Here is a 27,298-nt window from a genome sequence, read left to right on the forward strand (position 1 = left end):
AACAACACTAACAGCAATAATAAGAAGGTTAATAGTAATGACAGCTCACATTCACAAAGCCCTTACTCCCGGCATCCTTCCGAGGACCGTCCTCTAGACCCTCAACGATCCTGTCAGGTAGCTACTAGTCTTATCCCCATTCGACAGAGGAAGAAACTGAGGCACCAAAAGTGAAGCTGTCTGTCTGAAGTGACACAGTAAGTGGCAGAGCTGGGCTTTGAAAATCTCCACCCGACTGCACAAACTTTGTTCTTAATCGCTTGACTGTGCTGTCTTTCCCTAAGAATAGCAATGCCCAACGTTCCATCCTATTCCACTGGCTGCTTTGTCCTGCTGGGCGAGCCACCCCTCTTCCTTCGCTGCTGGAACCTTCGGCAACGTGCACCACATCTGCAGCATCTGCAGCCTTGGGGCCGGGGACCTTGGGGAAGGGGGGATCAAAACAGCTCCCCGGGAGCACGGGGGCCAGGGGCTGGTGGAAAGCAGAGTGAACAGAAGGCGAGTCTGTGGAGAGCAAGAAGGCAGCAGAGGCGGGCCTCTGCGTGGGGAGTGCCTTGGAGAGATGCCCGCTGCCAGGGTCCCTGGGAAGGGAAAGAGATGCTCTCTGAATATGAGACAGGGCTTCACGATGGTTTCACTTAAATCACGAAGGACGACAGGAGCCAAGCAGCTAAGCTGGAGGATTTATGAAATTTCCAGACTGACACTTGAATTTAGGTACTTTATTTCCTTGGTTCTAAAATATGCTTTTATTTTTTTTAACATTTTAAAATTTCTGTAATTGGGATGCATGGTGTTTCTTTTTTCACTTTAAAAACAATTATTAAATTGTTTGGGCAGCTTGCAACCAAGGCTGATTAAAGACAGAGGAAAAGCAGCTGTCTAAGAACCTTAGAAGCAGATGCAGCTGCACACACCTTGTGTTCACTCATCTCTTTACTACGGAGGCTTGCACTCCTCCAGCCATGTGTACAAATGCACAGAAGGCATGCCACACACACACCACCCCCAGCCTCACTACCATCTCCTGCTTGTCCTGATCTCAGCTCCAACATTGCTTCCTCCAGGAAGCCTCCCTGACCTAACAGACCAAGTCTAATTGTTCTAATCCATCTGTGCAATGAATTAATGTCCACTGCCCCCCACTAGACTGCATCCCCAAAGGGGGCAATATTGGGCTTTTTTCCCCCCTTCACCATAAAAATCACCAGTTAGGAGCACAATAAGAATTTCGATAGTTTTGTGTTTCATGGGTAAATGTGAGCTTGAACATAAAGCCAGAAGAAAAATGACTGATTCCCATCTCGGAGGATACAAAGTTCCTTTCAATAATCCTTGGTAAATACCACTACCGTCATGAGTGGGCATGAGAGGCTATATTAATTTGGATTTAGTCATTCCGGAAATCGGTAACAAATATTTTAAACCTTTATATTCACAGAACTGGTCAGCCCATCTTGGGAATATGGTGCATGGAGCAAGCTCCAAGAAAAATAAATTCAATTCAGACAGAGATGGTCATTTGCAGCACTACTGTAAAACACAGACGGTGGAAACAACCCAGTTCAATCATCGCAAAAGGTTAAGCAAATGATGCCACTGCGGTGGAAAGGAGAACAGAGATATTAAAAGACGTAATTTCTTATCCATATTCCCATATGCAACCGAGCGCATAGCCACGAAGCTGGGCATAAAGCAGGTCCCGCAGTTTAGAACAGGAATTCATAGGAAAACAATTTAAGTTCCTTTTTCCTTAACAAAGGAAGGGTTGGCAGCCTCAAAAGCAGTTATAAGGAATAAAGGTATGTAGCGTGATCTCAGATACATACGGTCATATATTATGATCACAAGGTAACGCATTTTAATAGCTGACAACCTCTGGTTCACAGAATGACAGGTGATTTTTTCCCCCTTATTTATACCTTTAAATATTTCAGCAATTCTCTGCAATGAACATAGAGAACTTCGATAATCCCAGTATCAACAGCCTTTTAAAAAAAAACTATAAAAAAAAAAAACTATAAAAAAAAAAACTATAAACAAATGAACGTTGAGGAATTAGTTTCAAATGGTGAGGAGACATGGGCCAAAATGTGAACAGAATAAGTCATGTATATTATTGTAAGAAAGGAAAACCGTGGGGTTTTGCCCAGCTTTGTATCAGCCATAGTGCCGAGCTCACGCAGAGAGCCCTTCCTCAAAATTCAACTCTCCCACACTCGAGCTAGTCTTTCTGATTTTCTGAGTTCTTGCTATCAGCAGCTTCTACTTCATTTGACTTTTTACTCTTTTTTGAATCATCTTTTGGGGCTTCTGAAAACAGAAGTCAACATTTAAAAGGTTAGAGTATTTGAATATTGTCTCAATTCTGATAAACCCTAAACCCGTTCCCAAAACCTAGTGAGCATTCAATAGATAAGAATGACTATCAGCCATTTTCTTTCCAATTCTGGGGGAAAACATGAGTAATTTGAAGGGGAGAAACACCAAGAGGAGCTGGTGGTCTTTGTAACACCTACACTTTGTGCTGCAAGAAGGAGAGACACCAGGATCACAGGGCAGAATGTTGAACCAAACACCTTATGTATTCAGCCATCAGAAAATACCTTCCCGCCATGCAAACCAAGCCTGCTGGCTTTCCCACCACGCCATGTACAGGCCACAGTGCACCACCGCGTGTACTTCTGCTTTCGAATATTTGGACCCAAGAGCTTTTGCAGCAGGGTTCACCAGCTGACAATATAATCCTAGTGAAGTTGTTCACATTATTCCACACTTGCAAATGGAAACACAGCTTCACAGAGCAGAGAAATGGCAGAGCTGGGATTCATGGATTTTTATCTGGGCCAGTGTCTTCAGCGTAGTTGCTGAATACAGGAACATTAGAACCTCTAGAAAGAGTCTGGGGTTAAATGCAGAAGACATACTCATTAAGGACAAGGTCTCCTGCTTCTGGGTGCTGGAATTCTTCAAGATGCAATCACAGATGATGATTTGGGTAAAAGACACACTTTTCCAACACATGACTAACCATCCCATCGATGTGTTATTTAAACAAGCATTTCAAGGGGGGAAATTCTATATGGGAAGATACAAATAGCCTGTATTCACTCATTGACTCATTCAATACATATCCAGCGAGAAGCATGCCAGTGCCTGGTTCATTATTGGGCATGGGCGTGCAAGGACCTGTGCATTTTATTCACCATCCTGAGTCCTTTCAGAGCCAATTGTTTTTCTGATCAATCGATTACGCTTCCCAATTTTTCCTCCCTTCTCCGAAACTACATTTCTAGAGAGAAACTTGTTCACGAGAGGAAGCTCACGTTACTTCAGCCCCTGGGAAAAGCAAGTGTCCTTGCCAAATATCATACCAAAGGAGGCTCTAATGAGTGTTTTATAATAACCCGTTGTTCCACCTTTCCATTTCTCCTTTTTCTCCAGGAATATAGTGATTCCGTCCTTCTCATCGCCCCTCCCTGCCCACCCCCACCCTACCCAAGAATTCTGACCTGACCATCCTCTCCCCTCCAGGAAAACACTGGCCACCCAGCACCGCAGCGAGCTCTGTCTTCCATCCCGGTCCTGCTGTACCTCAGAGGAAAATCTGTCAGGTGCTTTAAAGTTTACCTAGCCAGCGTTCTGATGTCAAAGAAGTAACACACTGTCCTACTGACTGTTGTCGACTGGCTGGAAAGCTCAAGGTCGCTAAGTGTTTGTTTGAGCGTTGTGTAATTCTGGGAGTCAAAGACCTCATCAGGATCATCTTGGCTCTTGGATGTCCCTTTCCTCTCCTTAAGCAAGAACTACAGCTGTTTCCACGTGGCTCTCCCAACAGATCACCCACAGGGCCCTGAGCCAGTCGCTTAGTTACCCAACAATCCTCTCTCAGCCCTCACCCCCTCTCCTCCATCCTCCAGCCTCGCAGCCACCTGTGGTCATTAACCACTTCATCCCTGGCAGTCTTGCTCCCAGATGCTTAACCCAGACCCATCAAAGTACTGTGTCTTTAACTTCTAATTGCCCATATAAATGAAAGAAACCCACTCCTTAGAAGGTCCAGAGATGTTCCAGCCTTCCGATCCTTTCTCTATGCTTAAATTCTAATGTTCTACAGCTTAATGTATTCATGGGTTTTGTTGAGGGACCCCTGTTTTATTTTCTAATTAAATGTAAAATGAAAGGTCAACTTATAGTTTTGAGATAGATTTGAACACCAGTCCCCAAGTCACCTTCAATGGCATCCATGGACAAGGGCGCCATTGCTCAGAATGTGTCCCTTGGGACACTAGTCCCCCCAGATGTCCCTGCATATAAAGGTTAAGGGGCCAAATAAGATGGGCAAGAGCCGCTCACCCTTGAAGACTCACAAAGTGTATTACTGTAGGAAGGCTTTGAGAAGTTCAGTGGGAAAGAAATGCCTTCAACCAAGCCATACCCAAAGTTACTGGAACCCGGAACATGTCTTACTTTTTGTGTGCTTTATTTTTCTTGTATAAAAACTAAAGACATATTATAGATTTACTGATCCAAGGAACACCCTCTGGGAAGCAATAATCTGCCATATAAATACTGAGAGGGCCCGGAACCTGTGCTACACAGTTGTACTTATTTGTGTGACGCGGAGAAACAATTAAAGGCTTTCACTCAAAAGATCTCGTGGGATGCAGGCAGCCTTGACTTAATAGCCTGACTGCAGCTGAGAATAGAGAATGCAGCTTCATTTCTCAACTGGGGTGGAAGGCAGTGGGGAAGGGGCCAGGGGGCCATCTGGACCGTCCATCACCCCAGACAGTAGATGTCCAGTGGTTTTGCAGGTAACCGCACCAAGAGCCCCCTCCAACAAGGCCTTCGCAGGAGCCCTGCATCCTGAAGTTTTGATCCATTAGACGACACACCCCTCGCCCTATCTGTGGCTCTTTCACAAGCTGTTTCTGGCCCTACTCTGGGCCATTTCAATGCCAATCTGAAATTTTCACAAGCACTACCACATCTAGAAAGGGGCCGTCGTTTTATCTGGTTCCCAACTGCAGCCATAGATAAGTAAGCAGCAGGCGGGGGGCATCTTTTGAATGACCTGAGATTTCAATTCCATTTCCACTGCTCATGAGCTGTGTGGTGCTGGGCAGATTACTTAACAACTCTGAGCCTCAAATATGTCATCCATAAAGAGGGATAATAATAGTAATAATATCCTATGGGATTCTTGTGAAAATTAAATCAGTCAACATCCATGTAACAGATAGCATGCCCCACACGGTAACTATTATCATTTATTATCATCATTATTGATTCGTCCCACAAAGATTTCTTTTTTCTCTCTTTTCTTTAAGTCGGCTCCACCCAGCATGGAGCCCAACATGGGGCTTGAGATCAAGACCTGAGCCAAGATCAAGAGTCAGCCATTCAACCAACTGAGCCGCCCAGGCGCCCCGTCCCACAGATATTTCTTAGGCAAAACTGTCATTGCCTTGATGAGCCTTTACTGTCCTCTGAGCAGCTTTGCTAGTGACAGTCGTCAGCGGAATCCATGGCACCCACAGCAAGATCTCAGCTGTCCTCGGCAGCTGGACGACCATGGTGAAGTCCTTCTAGTTGCCACAGCTACGTCCTCTCTTGGTGACATTTATCACCGCCGGGTACGAATAGCAGCCAACCTCCACGGAGGGCTCACTGTGTGCCGGGCCCGTTCGGAGGGCGTTATGTGTGTTTGGCTTGTTTAACTCCTTCAACAGCTCCCCAGGGGAGGTGCTACCATGACTCCCATCTCTAGACCAGGAGAAGGCACTGAGCGGCTGGGTAACTCGCCCAAGTTCACACAGAAGGTCAGTGGCAGAGCTGGGATCCACACCCCGAGACTGTGCCCGTGACCACCGCACCACCCTGCCTCTCCCTGGAGCTTACTCCCTCTGTAGAGATGGTATGCCATGAGGCACGAATATGCGAGAAGGGATGAGAAGCGGAGGAGGCGGGGGTGGGTGTGGGTGAGGCATGGGGGGTACAACCGTCTTTGGGGTGTCATGACGAGCAAACCACCCGTGACTCGATTAGCCTGGAGCAGCAGGCGCAGCGCTTACGTTCTGCCTCAGAATGTTCTGAGGCTGCTGCAGCCCCGTGGGGGTCTGAGGGGGAGGCAGGCAGCGGGCTGCTCCCTGGCAGCGAGGAAGGGGGCCCAGCCAGAGCCTGGGACACACTCATGAGAGCGAAGCTGCTACAGAGGCCTCTTTTTCTGGGCTGCCAAGAGTTTTTGTTATTCGTAAAACAGGGGCTCATCAGAGAGTTTCAGAGAGATTCAGGATCCAGAGCCAGAGGGTGCGTTAGGATCCCTGCAGGCAGTGGGACCCCGACGCCAGGCCCCACAGGGGCAGCCCCCACAGATCCGGCCCCACCTCAATGTGACCAACAGGAGAACTGGCGGTCAGGGCACACCACCAGCCTGTGCTGCAGGCCGAGTGCTTCCAGCAACGCTCTGCGGAGCTATTCTCCCCACCGTACAGAGGGGGCCTCAAGAGGGGAGCACGAGGCCCCAGGACACGGGATCGGCCAGGCCTGGAACCAGGGCCCCAGCCGAAAAGGAGAGACACCCCAGACATCGCCTCTGCACTCAACAGGTGCTTTCACCAATAGGAGCAACCACACCTTTCATTCCCTGACTCCATGGGAGCCCCTAGGGCGGGACCAGGATGCAGAGTTGTGCCCTCCTGGAGTTCTAGAGGCCCCTTCTGCAAAGAGACGCCATCAGGGCCCAGAGCTCAGCCAGCACCGAGCACAGGCGGAGGGAACCCAGCCCTCCGGCTCCGGGGCCCCCAGGCCCTGCGCTGTTCGCCCTCGTTGCCGCTCTGCCTGCGGAGGCTGGATTGAAAAGCAGCCTGGGCACAGATTCTGCTCCTCCAACACCAAGAACACCATATGTGTCCCCGACACAAAGGGAGAGGAGACAAACCCCCCGCTGTCCTGAAGCTGGTGGCCAGGGGGCTGGCAAACAGCCTCTCACTCACCCAGGGGTGGGCCATGGGTGGGGCCATGGAGGGAGCTGAGCAGCTCAAAGTTCCCCTTTGTGTTGCTCTCACAGACATTTCTGGAAGGGGCCAATTGGGGGTGATTCATCATTTACCCAAGTAAAACTCGCACTGAGAAGCCAGCTCAGATACCATGGTTAAAAATAAATCTCTGCTCACCATCTTCTTATTAATATTCTGTAAGCGTGTTAAGGACCTTGGGCCAAGAGGGAGAAAAGTTCATGTACCCGGGAATGGCTACACTGGCTCTGATAATCGGGTAAAAGTAACTCCATAGCTAAGGCCTTGATTTCTTTTCAAAAAGGTACGTTACGGGGAAACACCAGCTACTAAATACCCAGCAAGGCAATTACTTGCTCAGACAGTCTGCTGGAATTTGAGTACCACTCACGAACTATACTTATTTCTCTGTGCCTCAGTCTCTCCATATGTAAAATGGAGATAATCACAGTAACTGTTGTTCTCATCGATTAATATATACAGACCCCCAAGCCGGATGGTGCCTGGAGCATAACGTGCAGTCTAGACAAGTGAGCCATCCTGCAAATTCCATCTGTTTTATAATATTTGTGGTAAGGACTGTCATTTATGCTTATTGTGTGCCAGGTGCAGGCAGGGCTGAGAGCTTGTCGGCATAGCACAGTTGAGTCCTCCAGACAATCCCATGAGGTGAGGATTATACCCATTTCACAGGTGGGAAAATGAGAAATGGAGTCAGAGACGTCCCCAGCCAGTGGATGGCACAGCAGGACTGAGACCAGTTCCATCAGAACTCACGAGCAAGGCCGTGTAATTTCATAGTCTGGTTAGTGCTAGACTGTGAGGCTGGCAAGAGAGAGAACGTGCTGGTCCCCACATAACTGGGCAGAAGCTGAGGCAGAGAAATAAAGAAAGTGTGTCCAGTTTCTTTGCACGCTACTGCACTGCAAACAGCACAGCCAATGAGACAGGAAATGAAACCGACCGAGACTAGAAATACCTGGCCACCTTCTCTCTTGACAAAGAATATAAAGCAAAGGCATTTCTGGTCCCTCAAAGGGGGAGCTGTATCCGTGCCATTTGGGCATCTCTGCGAAGAGCCCCCAAAGCCCTTGGCATTGCTCCTTGCACTCGACTGAGTGCATGGTAAAGCTGGTTTAACTACAGTCCTGCAGTCTGGTCCTTATGAGTGTGAGAAGACCCCGCAGTCAGCATTTCCCAGCAGCTGTTACAGCCTCCCCCAGTCACTACGATCATCAAAGACTGTATTGAACTTCTGCATGTAGGGATCACTCATCCGGAAAACCCTTCATCCTTCAAAAACCTTGCTTAGGGGCACCTGGGTGGCTCAGTCCTTTGAGCATCCGACTCTTGATTTCAGCTCGGGTCATGATCTCACAGCTGTGAAATCCAGCCCCACATCGTGCTCCACACTCAGCACGGAGTCCTCTTGTCCCTCCCCCTCTGCTCCTCCCCACCGCACTCTTTCTCTCCCTCAAATAAATAAAATCTTAGGGAGGGAAAAAAAAAAACAACACCTTGCTTAGCTATCTCTGACTCTCTACAGCCTCCCCTGACCATCCCCTCCCCTCAACAGAACAGACGCTTCCCACTCCTGAACTATTTCTGTTTTCTTTGTATATTTCAAACTGTTGCAACACAGCGTCCTCCATCAGGCCAGGAGCGACTCCAGCCAGACACTGACAATTTATTTCAGTTCTTTGGGAATTAGCAGGGCATGTATGGTCTACATCAGTGCTTCTCCATAGGGGCAATTTTGCTCCCTAGGGGACATCTGGCAATGTCTGGAGACATTTTGGGTTGTCACAACTAGATGGGGGAGATGCTACCAGAATCTCGTGGGCACAGGCCACAATGCCACTAAATGTCCTAGAGTACACAGGGACAGCCCCACGGCAAAGGGTTATCCAGCCCAAGATGTCAGTGGTGCTGAGGTCAGGCTGCTGGTCTACCCGGTAGCTCCCAGTTAGGCCTCACCCACACTGCTGACTAGAGAGATGACTGCACTTCCTACACAGGCCTCAGGACCTGCAGCTACTTGTGCTTTGGTCCCCAGATATTTACGGCACCTCTCCGAGAAGATTCTACTTCCCTCATCCCTAAAGACATGCTTTGCCTTGCAGCTCCCTTTGGCCAACGGAATGACAGCTTGTGGCAGATGCTCCCGGGGAGGGGGGACACCCACCTCTCTCCCTCCAGCACCTCCCACCTGCCAGCCGCTGTGTCTCCCTGCCTGCTTTCTCCGAAGCTAGCAGGCTCCTCTGCCCCCACACAGGCCAGAAGTGCTGGGGAATTAAAACCCCCAGGAGCAGCCCTCAGGCAATGACGGGCAGGTCTGGATGTGTAAATATACCAGCTCCCTTGTTCCTCAAGAGGACAGCTTTGAGCATGTGATGTGTCCCGTCTCTGTGAATTTCCCCATGAGATTAAACAAGAGTTGCCCACACGGGTAGCAGCGGTCTTGATAACCCACCTTCTCCTGGCTGCCTTCCACTTCCCCACTTATCTACCGGTGTTTACTGCACCTCCCAAATAGAAGATCTAGAATCTTCTCCTAGAAACCCAAACCAACACAGAAGAGAAGTAACACGTGATCCCTCCCAGAAGCAGCATCAAGAGAACCTTCACATAGTTCTATCACTGCTCTTCTCCCCTCTCTGCTACAATAGAGGCATGACCCAGGTGGGGGCTGCCTCTTCTGCCAGGGTCCCACATGGAGGATACAGGGAGGACACCTGCAACAGTTGTCCTGCACCCAAATAAAGAAGCAAGAGGCAGACTTTGTGGCTGTAAGTCACAGAGATTTGGGGCTTGTTGCTTCAGAAGCATCACCTGGTGAGAGCTGACTGATACAGGGCTTGTCACTCCCGCGGGACCCTTCTGACTGACTCTATCACGGGAGACCTGGGCTGCACACCTTCCAAATGATACTCATCTGAGGACAAAATCTTACAGCATGGCCTTGTCTCCTTGAACTTGGAGGTGATTATTTACTTCCTTCTCTTTCTCTGTAACTCATGGTACCTTGTGCAGGGCCAAGAACTGGTGAGTACCTAGAGACTGGTAGACTGGACCCAGAGCTGTCTGGGTTTTACCACAGACCCGTTCAGGCCGGGAGCTATGCGGGGAAAAGGGTCTGAAGATGAGGATCCTGGCCTGGAGGCGGATGAAAACGCTAGTCCCATGGTGGCCGGGTGACCTCGGGGAAATCCCTTCCCCCCATCTGGAGCCGCCCGTGTTTAATGCAAGATCCGACCCTGAGAACCGCGCCCCATTCCCGGCACTCGGCTCTGTGATTGACTGAGGACCACAGCCAACTTCATTTTCTCCACCCCCTACTGGATCCATCAGCCTTGAGAACAAGCGAAGTCCAGACCCAAACTCTCAAGGGAAAGACTGTCTCGTCCACTTCACAAATGGCTCATTTCTTTTCTCCTAGTCACCTATCAGAAGCGAGAGTTGCATTCCCCCTCCCCTCTGTCCTTGACATTTATTGAGTGCGTACCACGTGCTACCACGCATCAGGCTGAATACGACTCACGGTCTGCTGCAGCATTTCTCACGCTCGGGTCACTCACAGAGGCCACACAGAGGCTATTTTTGCCATATCTGAATACCATCTCTGCTATCTGTCACTTAATAGTGTTTAACACTGACCGACCCTTTGTCCTTAAACGCATGCATCCTGCGAGGAATTTTTACATTACTTCTATCCATGGAAAACCAGGAGCATTGATGAGTAGAAGGGGGCTATGAAAATGCACATGACCACAAACATTTTTACTGACTTCGAACTAGGTGCTGCTTGCCGAGTCTTCTGCCGCCCACCCTCCTTCTGTTTGAAAGGGAAGCTAAGGTGTGCCTGGGTGGCTCAGTCGGTTAAGCATCCGACTCAGGAGCCCTGGGTGGCTCAGTTGGTTAAGCATCTGCCTTCAGCTCAGGTCATGATCCCAGGGTCCTGGAATCGAGCCCCACATCTGGCTCCCTGCTCAGCAGGGAATCTGTTTCTCCCTCTCCCTTTCCTCCTCCCCTGCTTGTGATCTCTTTCTCTCTCTCAAATAAATAAATAAAATCTTAAAAAAAAATAAAAGTGCCCGACTCTCCATCTCAGCTCAGGTCTTGATCTCAGGGCCATGGGTTCAAGCCCCACACTGGGCTCCATGCTGGGCGTGGAACCCACTTAAAAAAAAAAAAATTAGAAGGGAAGTTGAAAGGTATCGGGGCAGCACTAAAACACAGCAGCACCCGCTTTAACCTCGTCATAATCAAAAAAGATTGAGGGGCGCCTCAGGCGTTAGGCGTCTGCCTTCGGCTCAGGGCGTGATCCCAGAGTCCTGCGATCGAGCCCCACATCAAGCTCCTCTGCTGGGAGCCTGCTTCTTCCTCTCCCACTCCCCTTGCCTGTGTTCCCTCTCTCACTGGCTGTCTGTCTGTCTGTCTCTCTCTCTCTCTCAAATAAATAAATTAAAAAAAGATTGAAGAATTCAAAAAGGAAATAACTGTCTCTCCATATGATGTGACGTCACTGAATTTGTCATCAGTGCTCCCCCAATCGTCTCCTGTGCCCCCTGAAATCATCTTATATTTCATCGGACATCCATCTCACACCTGGAGTAAGGCTGTATCATTTGCCTGGATCCTGACCACATGTGGCTTAGTTATTAACAGCACCGATCTTGCAGCCGGTCAGACACAGGTTTGAGTCCTGCTGCCCCATGGCCTCGCTGGGCCTCTCTGGCAAAGCCACCAAACCTCAGCCCTCAGTCACCCGTGGATCCGTCTCATTCCCTCAGTGGCCCTGTTACACAACTTGGATGGCCGATGGCTACTGAGTTACCGTCTACACCTGCAGAACAACGCGTAGCTGCCTGGGCCCCTGAGAAGCTAAATGTGAACCTGCGACCCTGTTTTGCTTAGTACCGTCAGATTAGAAAATACCCAAGGGTGCACGGAAATCTTTGCAAAGGAAGACTCTGTGACCTCACTCGAGGCCTTTCAGAGGGGCACCATTACAACGATGCCTGGGGCATCACTTCTGTAGTTTCAATTCTTGATCGAACCATTAGAAGTACAACTAGCTACCCTAACGTGCTCAATTTCTTGCTAACGAAGGGACACTTCAGCAACCATCACCTGGGAGATGCAAATTCAGAGTCTCAGGCCCCACTTTGTGAGGTAGGGAACCTACCTAGGAGCTCCGTTATACGGATGAAGAAACTGAGGCACGGAGGATTTCAGGAACTTGCCTGAGTTCATTTAGCCCCTGGTAGTCTGGGCTGAAAGCCCAGGCGGTCTGGCTGGAGCATCTGGACCCTGCCTTATAGCACGGTCAGAGATTCAGGCCTGTAACGTCTAGAAGCACCAGGACCCACCGAAGCAGGACCAAAGCCATGTCCGGGGCCTGGAGAAGGCCTCCTCCCACAGACAGTGGCTGGCACAGAGCCTGGGGGAACATGAAGGGCCTCCAGTCACAGAATGAGGGAAAGGGCTTCCCGGGACTGGGGAACAAAATGCTGGCCGCCTCCCGCCTTGTCCCCCCTGCAGCTGTCCTTCTGCATCTTTTCTCCTTGAATACTTTCTTTCAGCCCTGGAGGCTCAGGGCCAAGTGCTGCCATTTCCATAACAGGGGTGAGCCCCTCCTTGAGTTAGGCAGACCCAGCAGGGGTGCCAGTCACGAAGACCTGCCCCAGACTGTGCCACACGACAAATCCCAGGGACCCAGCATGGGGACAGGAAGCAGCTGGTCCGGGGCAGGCATGAGGCCAGGCTGTGGGTAAGGGGAAGAAGTCCGAAACCAGGGAGAGAGAAGCAGAAGCAAAGGTTGGAGGTACAAGGTGAAACTAAGCAGAAGAGAAGTGAAAACCCCAGAAACTGAGTAGATGAGAAATAGAGGACTGCAGGCTGAGCTGTATCAAGGTAGAGGGCTGAGGATGTCCCCATCTGCTAGATGGGGGGCTGTAGGGCCAACACGGCATGGACAGGGAGTACACTGGTCTGGGGACTGGGCCAGGTACCCACTGCCCAAAGGTGCAGAGCGCTGAGTCTGTGAACAAGTATGAAGAAGATGCATCCCAGCATCATGTGAACCACGAGCCACAGGAACAGAAATCAGCTCACGGGATTAATAATAGCTAAAGTTTACTCAGCATTAGCTCTAAGCCAGGCACTTTGCTAAGGGCTTTATATAGATGATCTTATTTAACCCCTGCAGAAACCCTCTGAGACCCCTGTGGCCAAGAGCAGGGTGATTAAGAACCGGGGCTCCAAAGCCAGGTTGGGCTTGAATCCCCACTGTTCTACGTCTTAGCTCTGTGATCTCGGGCAAGTTACTTCAACTTCCTGCTGCTCAGTTTCCTCATCTGTAAAATGGGATCAAGTGGATAGTGATGTCACGCAGGTGTGGTGAGGATTAAACCAAACCACAGAGGTTAACATTTACAGTGGTGATTCACAATAAAGTCTCCATCAACTTAACGGTAATAACTATTACTAACATTAGCCCCTTTTAGAGACAAAAACAAGAATAATAATAATAATAATAATAATAATAATAATAATAAAGCACAAGAGCTAAGTAAATTTTTAAGTGATGGGGACAGGAATTAAGCCCAGCCAGTCCTTCTAGAGAAGCTGGGTGTGCAACCGCCCTGCCTCATGGCCTTGTGTCAATTCAGAGGAACGAGGTGAAGACAGGGCGCCAAGGTGAGAGGCCCAGGGGAATGCAGAACAAAAGGGACAGAGAAACGGAGGACAGAAAGGGGGTCCGGATGCAACAAGCACACAGCCAGGAGGCCCTGGAGACTGAACTTCCATGTGGTCCTGCCAGCCCAGATTCATCCCTCCAGCAGGAACAGGTTTTCCAGATGGGACATGACGACTGTGTCCCCAAACCCCAGGGCTTCGCTGCAAACTCATCACTGGTCAGAGTGGTCAGAGCCATGCCGGAACGTGCAGACCTGAGAAGTGACATGAGGAGGTCACTGGACCTGCACTTCGTGGGTGGGGCTGCGGAGGAAGTAGCAGTGGTAACAGCTAAGAGATGTTCAGTGATTGCGATATGCAAGGCACTGCTCTACGTGCTTTGTACTTTAACCCACTTAGTCTTCACCCACACCCTAAGAAGTCAGTCCTAGATCATTCCCATTTTGTAGATGAACACATTAAGGCACAGAGAGGTCAAGTAACACTCACAATGTCACACAGCAAGCAGGTAAGTCACAGAACCAGGAACTTGGGCCCTCTGGCTCCAGAGACCACACTCTTAACCTTTAGGATCTATAATACCCAGCCACGCTAGTCTCAGAAATGAGTCGATAATTTCTTAGGCCTTGAAACTTCCATTTTTGTCACTGGATCCCCAGCCTGGACAACAAAATATACGTAGAACAGTCAACTAAAATGCTAGGAATGGAGAAACGATCAGATGATCCCCAACTGACAGTCTACAAAATAAACAATCAGTCCTCTTCAAAGAGTGTCAAGGTCATGAGAGACAAGGAAAGACCTACGTAACTGTCACTGGGGGAGGAGACAGAGAACTAAGTGCAACGTGGGACCCTAGATTGGATCCCAGGACAGAGAGAGGACCTTAGTGGGAAAACCGGGGAAGTCCAAACGAGTTCTAAGTTAACCGTATCGGAGCAAGTTTAATTTCTTGGTTTTAACCAAAGTTCTATGGGTGTGTGAGATGTTACCACTACAGGAAGCTGAGAGAGGGGTCCCCAAGAGCCTTCTGTCTTATTTCTGCAATTGTTCTTTTAAGTCTAAAATTATCTAAAACAAATTTTTGTAATTCAGTGTTGAAAAAACATTCAAATGACAGGGGGATCAAAACCACTGATATCCTCAGTTCAGAAACGAATGCTTTGGTCTTTGTAATTAGATTGTTTCCACCTATGTCTGCGAAGAAGTATTCATCTTGATTTGACATCAGATCTGTTTTAAATCGTGAATAACCACCACCACCACAAAAGCGGGCAGCGCTTCAACTCAGAAGCCTGGGTCTGCTTCAGAAGAACAGATTATTTCCATGTGCTTCAAGATGTCACTCTCTTGTCTTTCCCTCAGACTCCAGTCCTCAGCGATGCTATTCTACACATCTATTCGACCCCCACACGTCGATGGCCGCTGGCCAGGAAAGGCTTGGATCACTTGGCAGTGGAAGGAACTACTCTGCAGGCAGGGGTGGGCTTCCAGAAATGCAAAGGGTTTGGCACACAAGGACCGACCAGCAAGCCAGGGAGACACAAGGGTCTTCACAAGGGTCAGGAGGGCTGGCAGCCAAAGGTTGAAACAAAGGCATGGTTCCCGCTAACTCTGTGCGGGGCAAGGCGGTAAACATCCTGCCTGCATTAGCTCATTTAATCCTCTCCACACTGCACTAAGGACCAGACGCTTTGTATCCTTGGCTCCCTTTGATCGATACCGAAGGGGCGTGGTTACCAACTCTGTATGCAAATGAGGCTCTGCGGCTCAGAAAGGTTGCCTACCCAGAAGGCTAAGTGGCCACACCAGAATGTAAGCCCAGATCTTCCGGACAAGTTAAGCCCAGGCTCTCCCCATTCATCCTGCCTCCAAGGAAGACTCACATGGAAAAAAAAAAATCATCAAGCAGCTAAGAAGACATGAACCTCCTCTGAGTGAACCCTGAAAAGTAACCCTCAAAGACGGGCCCGAGCGGGTGTATTCATGCAGGTTTTGCCCTCTCCAGCTGATTGTGCCTGTCACGTTTATCAAATCCAGATAATTTAGACCCCAAACAAGTAGAGTAGTTTTCATTTGTTGGTCGGTCTGTTTTGTTTTGTTTGTTCTGCTTGTTTTCTTTGGTTTTTGACCCCAGTCATCTATTTTGGAGACCTACATGATCTAAATTATCCACGGAACTGCAGTGTGGGTTTTTCTTTAAGAAACCCAGGTTCCCAGTCTTTTTCACGACATGGGCATTTCTAAACAAAAACACCTGTGCAGGGGCAAACGAAAGCAGCATTGCACTTGGAAGTTCCCTTGGTAGTTTCAGCCACAAGAATTAAGCCATATTCAACCAGGCGAGCTCCCCTCCATCCAACCCGAATCCACTGGTTTCACACTTGGAAATACAATCAGTAATACCACTGCTTCCCACCCCCCAAAAACACATTCCAGTCCCGGTTTAGGATTCCACACTCTGGAAGGAAAAGCAATACGTGAATTTAGGAAAGGACAGAGTCCCCAGATCCAAAAACACGGGCTCAAGTGGAAGGGATCTGATGCCTTTGCACAGTATTACTTCAGGGACTGATTATTCTGAAACACTGTTCGGATGATGACACGCAAGACGCTCGGGGGACGCTATCTCCTAGGAAGACCGCAATCTTAAAGCAGCTTGCTGCTGCATTTCACGCATCTTCAACCGAAGGCAGAGGAAAGGCCAAAAAAGGAGGACATTAACGCCGATTGACGCGAAGTAGTTTAAAGTTGTCACACACCCGTCTGATTTGTGAAAAATCTTTCTCTCCAAAAGAGCGCCCCCTTCCCGTTCACATGGGCCATTTGTGTCTTTCTGAGCAGCCCTAAAAGTCCACTTCTTTTCCATGAAATTTAAACGCTTAGCATAAAACAAGAACCTTTCAAATGTGTTCGAGAAGGGTGGGGGGACAAAATGGGTCTTTGCCTGCAACGGAATCTCTTGATGGGACTGATAAATGTCGTGCTTCGGATTTACTGCTCACAAAACCCACAAGAGCGTAAAAGGCAAGCGTGTGTCCAAATACGCAACCTTGGTTCTCTTCAATGCAACCCTGTTCAGAGTCAGCTCTGACGGGTGCAATTAAAAGCTGGTCTTGGAAAGGGTGCATAGCCAACCCGGCTAGTTGTCGCCGTGGTTGGAGCAGGGGAGGAAGGAGGGATCAATCTGCAGCCCCACTGTTTTTGGGTTAAGTGCGTTAGAATCTGTGACACAGAGCAGAGGCTGGCACGCAGAAAGCGCTATAGAAATGTCAGTTCTTGTTACGGCTGCTGCTATTATTACTAACACCGCTATTCAGCTGCCCAGATTCACCAAACTATTGAAAGCCTCTGCCACATTTAGGCAATCCCTTTTAAATAACCAATGCAGGTTTTTTAAAGAAGGCACACATGGAATCCTGAATGTGCAAACTCCCACCCACAAAGAGCAAGGTGCCCCTGCCTCTGACATGTTCCTTGGGAGAGACCACCTAGCAATTTGGGAGCTTAGAAGCCTTCACTTAAGGCTTGAGAAGGTGCCAAGGACTTTCCTGGAGAGCCAGTCCAGAAAGAGACATCTGATCGCATTTTCCAATGAGAAGCATATGTCCAGGGCACATAACGCTTCCTCCACTCACGTATGGATGGAAACAATGCTGAGCACATTCTGTCCCAAGAACTTACTCATGCTTCCCCGACAAGGCTTCACTTTTTAATTCAACTCCCAGAATCCTGCCGTAAAACCAGCCAACTGAAAGGTTGCTCTGAGAGGGACTTCTGGGCAATCTATTCATCGCGTGGCAATCCCCAATAGCTAAAACAAATGTTCCCTGTAGTCCACACAACCATAGAGTTCGTAAAAAGCTGTGTATTTTCTTTCTCCTTTCCATGATCATCATGAGGGACATGTAATAAATTCCACGGAAGCCCCGACAGCAAAAGACTTTACTTGCACGCTTACATTGGGTTCAGGTGCGTTACTTTGTTAAGGAGACATCTGATTTCTGCAGGCAATCTTTAAAAGGTCACATCTGTAATGACTCACATATTTTCATAACCCATCTAATGTTATCGCTTAATCCCTTGGCCAGGTTTCAAAAACCTCAAGTGCTCATGGGTATGATAAGACAACCAGCACCAGGCAGGTCCCCAAAGTGTTAGACACAGGGCAGATGATGCCAACTGGACTCCATAAGATGGACACCTCCTTGAAACCAGAAAACCTCGATTCCCTGGATGGCTCAACTGCACCTAAGAATTCCACGGAAAGGGGGCTGATTTTTGCTTTGCCTCTGAAAAACCACCCTGGGTTATGGTAAGCACTAACCTTCTCCGGATACGGTCCTCGGGCCTCTTCACGGATACATACGTGAGCGTTATTCTAGGTGACCTCCTGTTAAAGAGTTTTATTTTAAATCCCAGCTAATCTTTGCTGCTCCCTGGACTGGTCTGATCTCTTGACACATCTTAGCTCAGGTCTCTAGCAAGCTGCAAAAACACAGTGGGAACAAGTTTGGTCTCTGTCTCCCTCTTTCCCTTTCTTCCAGTCAGTTCTGTTCCATCAATCACCCTTTCTTTCTCCTCTGCATAAACAGCAGCATAGGTGAGCCAAAAGGAAAAGTAAAAACTAAAGAATAGAAACGCGCGAGCCAAGGGCTCTCTCGGCAGCGGCCGTGCTAGGACAATTTAGAGAGCCGGCGGGGATGCGCCTGCGCATGCGCACTCAGCGCCAGAGCGCTGTTTGTTTGGAGAGCCTCTGGGTATTTTTAGAGTCTGCAGGGAGAAGTTAAGCTGTGCGCGGTGGCTGGTATGCTACTAATGACACCCTAAGCTTAAAGAAGCGGGCTTCACAGCAACTGCTGAAGCTTCAGGTGATGAAAAGCAACACTTAACATAAAAATCACACATACGTGGGGGTGGAGGTGGAAAAGACAAGAAAAAAGTCGCTGATAAACCAAGCTGGAATTCAGCATTGCAGAGCACAGGTGTAAGGCACCTAATTATGAGATACTTCGGAGTTTGTAGAGGTCCTATATTTCCCTTCCTTCCTTCCTTTCCCCTCTTTTCTTTGCTTTTTGTCTTCCCAGCACCTCTTTGGGGAACCACCCGTTCCGTTGCCTCTGCCAAAGCGAACACAGGGATCCAGACCTAGCTTTCCTACAGTGGCCAGCCCAGGAATGGGTGTGACTCCAATGAAATCCAGCTCAAGCGATGGTTCCCTGGGCCTTTTCCTGGAAGCAGCAGAAAGGAGGCTCTTCTTATTGTGGGGATCATTACCTGTGAGGATGCTATTACCTTGAGCTGCAAGACACATTGGTCCCTGAAACAAAGATACCCAGGAAAGCCCAGCCAAGAGATGGGAAGGGGAACAGCATCTCAATGACAGCATTTGAGCCCTCGATCCTGCTCTGTCTGCAGCCACTGAATCCCTAGAAATCCCAGGGACCTGAGCCAATAAAGTTCCCCCCTTCTTTCCCTTTGAGGAAAGCACCCAAAAGAATCTTAATACAGGGCGAGCTCTACATGTAATTTTTTTAAAACGCCAGAGGAATGTTGAAGTAGAAGCCATAAACCTATCCAGTCATGCCCACCCCGTTGTTGAAGAGGACACGAGCCCCTCAGCAAAGGCCCCCAAACTGTCCTCATTTGCCTCAGAAAGCAGACGGGAAATTCCAAGATGATTCTCCTTTGTGCTTCAGGAAGATAAAGTAACATTCCTTCGTCATAAATGTCACATGGCACCCTTTAATTTCTTGTCTTTCCCAAAAAAGCAAAACTTCCCGAAGGGTTTGGAAGCACTGACCTCTCACCACATAATCCACCCCTCCCCCACTGAGTGAGGTTGATGCTGATAAACATATTGAACATGGAACAGGCCAGTGCCTTGCACAAAGCAGCCAACACACAGTAGTTAAACTTTTACTTACACAATCTGATTAAACCCTCACAACAACTTTGTGAAGCAGGAACTAAAACATGCCCGTTTTACAGATGAAGATACTGAGGCCCAGAAAGATTGAATAACTTGTGTGAGGTCACACAGCGAGTCAAAAGTACAGTCAGACTTCAGACTCAACTCTATGTAGCTGTGAAATCGGTATTCAACCGCTACGAATGGCTCCCTTTCCATGGAATCACCCACAGCTTGACCGAGGTTTACCTCCCGTTTACCTCACACTGTGTTTTCCCTCCTGGACTGTCAGCCTCTCTATATTTCCACTTCCACAAAGTTCCTGTTAAACCTGTTCTGTGTCTTCTTGATCCTCATGCGTTCGATTCTCCATCATCCCACTGGGTGATTCTTCAAGAGGGGTGAGAAGAGGACCAGCTACATCTTGGTTTCGCGAACCCTTGCTAGAATCATGAATCCATTTGTTAGGAAGAAGATGCCCTATGATTCCAAAAGCCCAAATCATAAGTTTTCCCATTTCTCGTAAACACCAGAAGATGAATGACTTCTAGCATGCTTCAAACATTACTATTACCATTTCCAGCTCTCCGGGAGTGAAGAGAACTTAGATGGTCTTTTTGAACCTGATTCTAAAGTCTGATTCTCCTTTCATTGCCCAAACATGACAAAAGTTAAAAGCCTCTAACCACCTAGGGAAACTATCAAATGTACATGGATAAAATGTATGTACAAAGATGTTTAAGACCGTGTGGCCCATGACAGTGAAATGTTAGAAGTACCCTAAATGCCCAGCAAGAAGGGATTGGTGTCAATGTGATGTCACTATGATTTTAAAAACACTCAAACCAATTAAGTCATTAGAATTATGTCAAGAAAAATATAGTGGGGAAAAAGAAAAAGAAAACCTGACATAATCCTCAATGTAAAGTGCAGACTTGAAAATGTAGATTTCTACAAAAATAACAATCACATAGATTGAAAGGACATATACTAAAACGAGAACCAGAATGGGATTATGAGTGATTTTATTTTTTGTTTAGATTTTTGCCTTGTGCCTTTTGGATTGAAAGGTATTTGTTGTTTGTTTTGCTTTGAGCAACATTATTTTTCTAACACTTGTTATGAAAGAGAGCAGCCTGAAGAAAAAAGTGACAAGGATTAAGGAGATGATGTCACTGGGGTCATCAGAGAAAAGGAACCTGTGAGCTGGGGAGGGAACCCAGATTCTGGAGTCCACTGCCTGGGTCTGGATGCAGGCTCTGCGGCTCACAGGCCACATAACTGAGCAAGTTCCTTAACTTCCCTGTGCCTCAGTTTCCCCATCTAGAACAGGGATGATGACAGTCGCACCTCCCTCATGGGGTCATTTTAAATGTCACATGAACTAACTAACATATGTGAAGCATTTAAACAATGCCTGGCATAGAATATATCCTATACATATGGTTGCTCTCTTTAGCCACTTAACAGTCAGCACCCTATCTGATTCCTAACACCTGTCAATGGGCCTGATGCACAGTGAGTGCTTGACCAATGTCTGTTGAATGTGCCCAGTTGGATTCCAGAGGGCAATGCTAGTGTTTTGAGGAACGGCCACCATGACACCATCTCACTGGTGACAGCTCCCTCCAGACCAGACCCAGGGAACTTCTCAGGGCTGAAGGGAAGGCAGCTGTCCAAAGCATGTTTGGAGCACTGACAATCAACAGGATAAAAGGGACCATTGATAGGCGCCTGGGTGGCTCAGTCAGTTGGGCATCTGTCTTCGGCTCCGGTCATGATCCCAGGATCCTGGGATCGAGTCCCACATCGGGCTCCCTGCTTAGCAGGGAGTCTGCTTCTCCTTCTACCCCTCCCCCCTGCTTGTGCTTTCTCTCTCTCTCTCTCACACTCTCTCTCTCAAATAAATAAATAAATAAATAAATAAATAAAATCTTTAAAAAAGGCGCACCATTGAGAAACTGTATTGCTACAACTCAATAAAGTTTAGCAACGACCCATCATCTTACTCCACTGTCCTACTCAGGAGTTACCTGTTGCTTGAAAGAAAAAATGCAGTCACATGAGACAGAAAAGGAGAAAGTGGTATTGTCAGGTACAGAAATCTCATGGGATCCAAGAACAAGAAACAAAATAATAATAGAAGCTCTCTTGTCAAATGCAGTTTGGACCAGTGGTTGGATGACTGGTCAGGTCGAGCTGGGAATGACTTTTTGAAACAATAGCATACTATAAATATTTTAACAGAAATGTATAAAAACATTCATTTGCCAAACTCTGGATGACCTCAGATCCCACATGGAAGATGATTTTTCTCATCTATGTCGCTTGCTCCTCGTGTGTCTGAATTCTGACCTCATCCTTAGGATCCTGTGAGTTTTAGAGAAGTAACATATAGATAAGTGAATAGGACCTTCCTCCTTCTCGAATGAGGAAGACCAACCCAGAGGCCATCTGCACAGCATATGGGCATAACTCAAAATGACAAGTACATGTTGCATCCAAGAATCCTAAACGAGTCTCTGACAGTTTCGGCTTTAGGCGCAGTGGATTAGAGAACTCTGGTTTGTCGCTGAAGCTGGCTCGCTTGCTGAGTTCTACAGCCATACTCTCCACTGTGGCACAGTGGTCACTGTCCCAACTTCCCGATCTTCAGATCTCCCAACTTTAGGGGAGAAAAACACCATCACAGAAGTCGGGCCATTTATCTGGTGGTCCTATTAGAAAATTATACAAAGAACTGAGGACTTGAACCACAGAATTGGGGGGATGTAAAAGGATTTTTTAAACCTAATCATCAATCTCATATTTTACATAAGAAACAAGGAAAAAAGCCTACAGAGGTCAAGGTGATATGGCATGGCCAGGAAGCCCACAGCCACAGAGTCTCAGGACAACCGGCTTTCCCTACGCTACTGTGAGCCAGACAGATAACCGTCTGCCTACAGAGAAGTGCTCCGTTAAATTTCCCGGAAATACGTCACTTATACAGGGATAAACTAAAGAAGTGCGATCATAAAAATTGACCCACATACTGAATGACTGGCAAGGTCATGTCATATGTGGGCCTCAGAGTAAACTCATGAGAGCGACATAGAAATATCCAGAAACGAAAGCTCTCCCCTTCACCTCTAACTTGTAACTTTGGCCAGTAACTCTCCCAGCTCAGACCATCCCTGCCCTCCCCTCTATAAATTAGGAAGACAGACAACTCGTTCAACAGACCGAAGCGGAGTCACACTTGAGGGCCTACGATATGACAACCGTGTCACAGATTGCTTCTCATTTCATCCTCATGACAACCCTGCAGGGAAAATACGATTCTCTCTCTTTCCTTAGCTGAGCCAAGTGAGGCTCTGAGAGGTGAGGCATTGCCCCAAGTTCACACAGCTAGTCTGTTGGGTTCCAAAGCCTACGGTTTTCGCAGTGCTGTGCCTCCCATTCTTCCCAGGCAGAGCGTCCTACTGAGGGACATAACTGGCAGGGAAATGATCTTTCCCCAATACCTCCAAGATACACTGTTTGGGACCTGCAAGGTATCTCGGAAGGCCAGTTCCACAGGGAGCCGGGCCAGCCCATCCGCTTTCCCGACGGGCTCTTCCCCCAAAGTGTGTTCCTTCAAAGACACAAAGCTTGGTTTCATTCCTCTCTGGTTCCCTGGATTCTTCTTAGCATCTTCTGACCAAACTTCTATAACCTCTCTTTTTTTTTTTTTAATCTTGACCCTAGAGGAATTTGTCTCATCAGAATTAGAATTGAGGCAGAGAAGACAGAAAGCAAGGCATAAAGGCACCTGTGAACACTTTCTCTGGGCCTTACTTAAGCTCCTGGCTACATTTCTCTCACACCACTAGGCTTCTCTCCATGGAATACCCGAATTCTTCCAGCCATCTTGCCTCCTTCCACGCCTCACTCATTCACTGTCTCAGAAGAGGAAATGTCTCTTCTAAAATGTATACATTTTCTAGATATTTTCAGACGTGGCCGCCCTTAGCCACCATTGCCACGAAATTCAGGGATGTCTGTGCCAACGAAATCTCAACGTGAAAGTGAAGACAGGCAGATGTTATTATTGGATGGCAGTTGCCAGCATTTTCTTGCAGAAGAAAGCAAAAGAAAATCACTGTTTAACCAAGAAAATGAAAATAAAATCAGCTTTAAAAGGTTGTGTTTTGAATGTCCTAATAGATTTCAGGGCATTTGGCTACATTAGAGAAATATTGATACATGACTTAGAGATCAATCATTTTATCACAACAGCCAACCCAGGAGGGGGTTTGCTGTGCCAGGAATGGCTCCACGCACTTTCTATGCATTTATCCTCACAACCACCCCTGAGAGATTTGGTTCTTTTTTTTTTTTTTTTTAAGATTTTATTTATTTATTTGTCAGAGAGAGCACAAGCAGGGGGAGCAGCAGGCAGAGGGAGAAGCAGGCACCCCACTGAACAGGAAGCCCAATAAGAGACTTGATCCCAGGGCCCTGTGATCATGACCTGAGCCGAAAGCAGACGCTTAACCAACCGAGCCACCCAGGCGTCCCAATTCGGTTCTGTTACTAAACCCATTTTATATATGTGGAAACTGAGGCTCAGAAAGGTTAAGTAAGTTGCCTTAAAATTACCCTCTGAGAAGCTTATTCACGGCTAACATGCTTTGCTTCTTATTTTTAAATAAAAATGAGATTAGCCATTTATATCCCCGTAAATTCCAAACATACACTAGCTGACTTTCTCCTCTCACAGCGGCCTCCCCCATTCTCTCAAGGAACCAGCATATGAATGTGTTCCTGGTCAACCATCGCCGAGGATGGCTGTCTTCATTTGTGGGCAGGATTATCTGAGCAGGAATGGGTCAAATCTTTCTGGGAAAGGAAGGAAGTGCCAGTGTAAGCATCCTGCTTCTGGAAAAGTGACTCGGGCACCCAGCCTTTTACATCACCCCAAAAAATGCCAGGAGAATAGGATCTTTGGTCATGGAAGAGGATCCCAGGCAAATGGCTGACTCATCCAGGCCTTTCCCCATAGGCGGGACGAGGAGGCCAGCACATGCCCGCGTTCCCAGCACTGTGACTGCTCTTGCTATTAGAGTCCTATTACCTTCCCCTAGAGGACGAGTGTGTTTACTGATGTTGTCCTGAACAAAGATCATTAATAATTCACCCCTGGATAGCTGACAGCAGAGTGTTTGGCTGTCATGGCAACAACCGAAAGACTTTATTTGTTTAAAAAAAAAAGTGTCCAAGAATGTGGCAATTTTTTTCATGAATGTTGAATTCCTGACGGCAACGGTCTGTGTGTGAGTGAGAGGTGAATGGGTGGAGAAAAAAATATCTTAAAAATGCCGACTCGAAGTCACTAACCATCAAGACAAGAAAATAGGGGACACAAAGTGCATTTCTTGGCTTCACACTGCACCCTTCTGGAAGGAGGAGGAAGTGAAAACATGACATCCCTTCTACACTCAATTTGTTATATTCTGGAAACTGATTCCTATCAAAAATCCACCCAGAAAAGCATTTTCCTACACTTTACCTTTTCTTTCTCTTCATATATGTTTCCCCTCCCCCTCCCCGATCTTTACCACAACCTCATGAGGGCAAAATCACCCCCATTTTACAGATGAGGAGGCTGAGTCTTTTGAGACCATGGCCAAGTCAAAGCCTAGAAATGGTGCAGGTAGAATTTGGTACCCAAGTCAACTTGACTCCAAAACTCTAGTCAACTTGACTGTGTTGTCTCTCATACCAACTCTGTGGGCAAGGGAGAAAACAGAATCCAGTTAGGGGGTGGGATTTACTCAGAATTTATTTCAGGAAAATGGGCCTTAAAATTCTTTCACTACAAAAACATATTTAAAATGTCTTTCATCACATAGCTAAAGAACAGCAGGGGGGGAAAGTGAGTTTTATCAGTTCCTACTTTCATCTTGGATGTTATTAAGAGTCAGACACAACGACAAGCTCTTCTCGGCTTCCCTCTGAATCATGCTAGATAGGTTTTTACGGAGAGATAACACCCCTCAACCACACCCCCGCACTGTGAGCTATTTGAGCGCGGAGCCCGTACCTTCTTCACCTTTGCGCCGGGCTCCCGCGCTCCCTAATTCTCATCGCAAAGCAGCGCCGAGGGTTTGGGTCTGGACTGAGCGTTTCACCTCTCTGCGTTTCACTTTGCTCTCTTGTAAAAGGAGGCTTCTCTGAAACGAAATCTAGAAACAGTAAAGTTTAAAATTGGGGATGGTGATGTGTATATTTTATTTTTTTTAATTTTTGGGGGGGTGGAGGGGCTATTCTTTTTTTTTTTTTTTTTTTTGTGTCATGTTAGTCACCGTACAGCACATCATTAGTTTTTGACGTAGTGTTCCGGGCTTCATGATTTGTACATTTTCAAGGGTCAGCGTGACAGTGAGTAAGTGGTTTGGCCGGTTTCAGACACTGGCTCATGCCATCACTAGATCGCCTTGGCACAACACCAGCACAGCCCGAGCACGGAAGAAGCGGAACCCCGCAGCGAGCCTGATTCAAACCACAACCAACACCGAACACCAAACCCCTGCGGAGGTAAAGCGGTGGATTTCAAACACGTTTGACAACAAGCCACGGAAAGAAAGACGTCTTTACGTTTCTCCTTGCAGTCCAGCTCACACGGGGCCACGCGCACACCCAACTGCAGGAGACCACCCATCTCCTTTCCATGGGCCGTAGACTCCGACGGCTTCCGTTCGCCGCTCGTTCCTATTTGTAACTTGACTCGCGACTAATAAATCGATCTCTCGAGCCACTAAATGGTACGACCTGCGGACTGAGAAGCACTATCCAGGCGGAGACAACCAACACTTGCACCAGGCGTTCAAGTGAGTGAACCCCTGAAATGTGACCGTATGAAGTGAGACTGCGCCATGAGTTTAAAATACACCCATCGGTTTAACTGAGAGTAAGGGGATGGAGTACCATCTTTCACGCAAATGGACCTCAAAAGAAAGCTGGGGTAGCAATTCTCATATCAGATAAATTGGATTTTAAACTACAGACTATAGTTAGAGATGCAGAAGGGCACTATATTATTCTTAAAGGAAGTATTCAACAAGTGGATATGACAATTATAAATATATATGCCCCCAACAGGGGAGCAGCAAGATACACAAGCCAACTCTTAACCAGAATAAAGAGACATATAGATAAAAATACATTAATAGTAGGGGACCTCAACACTCCACTCTCAGAAATAGACAGAACACCCTGGCAAAAACTAAGCAAAGAATCAAAGGCTTTGAATGCCATACTCGACGAGTTGGACCTCTTAGATATATATAGAACACTACACCCCAGAACCAAAGAATACTCATTCTATTCTAATGCCCATGGAACATTTTCAAGAATAGACCATGTTCTGGGACACAAAACAGGTCTCAGCCGATACCAAAAGATTGAAATTATCCCCTGCATATTCTCAGACCACAACGCTCTGAAATTGGAACTCAACCACAAGGAAAAATTTGGAAGAAACTCAAACACTTGGAGACTAAGAACCATCCTGCTCAGGAATGACTCGATAAACCAGGAAATCAAAAATCAAATTAAACAATTTATGGAGACCAATGAGAATGAAAATACAACAGTCCAAAACCTATGGGATACTGCAAAGGCAGTCCTAAGGGGGAAATAC

General features: G+C 47.5%; 1 protein-coding gene across 2 annotated transcripts in view; it reads right to left on the bottom strand.

Annotated features, from left to right (window-relative positions):
• SLC1A2 (solute carrier family 1 member 2) overlaps positions 1-27,298 on the bottom strand; it is a 146,590-nt gene that overhangs the window by 91,857 nt on the left and 27,435 nt on the right. Inside the window, exon 1 of one of the 2 annotated variants that reach the window (XM_087854751.1) lies at positions 3,513-3,648. The exons of the other annotated variant lie outside the window; for it this stretch is intronic. Within the exon in view, the coding sequence (XP_087710877.1) occupies positions 3,513-3,520 (8 nt within the window). The 5' untranslated portion in view covers positions 3,521-3,648. Of the gene's footprint in view, positions 1-3,512; positions 3,649-27,298 lie in introns of those variants that run through there. 2 annotated transcript variants of the gene reach the window in all.

This window comes from Ursus americanus, chromosome 24 (genome assembly GCF_024610735.1).
Source record: "Ursus americanus isolate L20-20 chromosome 24, mUrsAme1.1.p, whole genome shotgun sequence".
NCBI lineage: Eukaryota > Metazoa > Chordata > Mammalia > Carnivora > Ursidae > Ursus > Ursus americanus.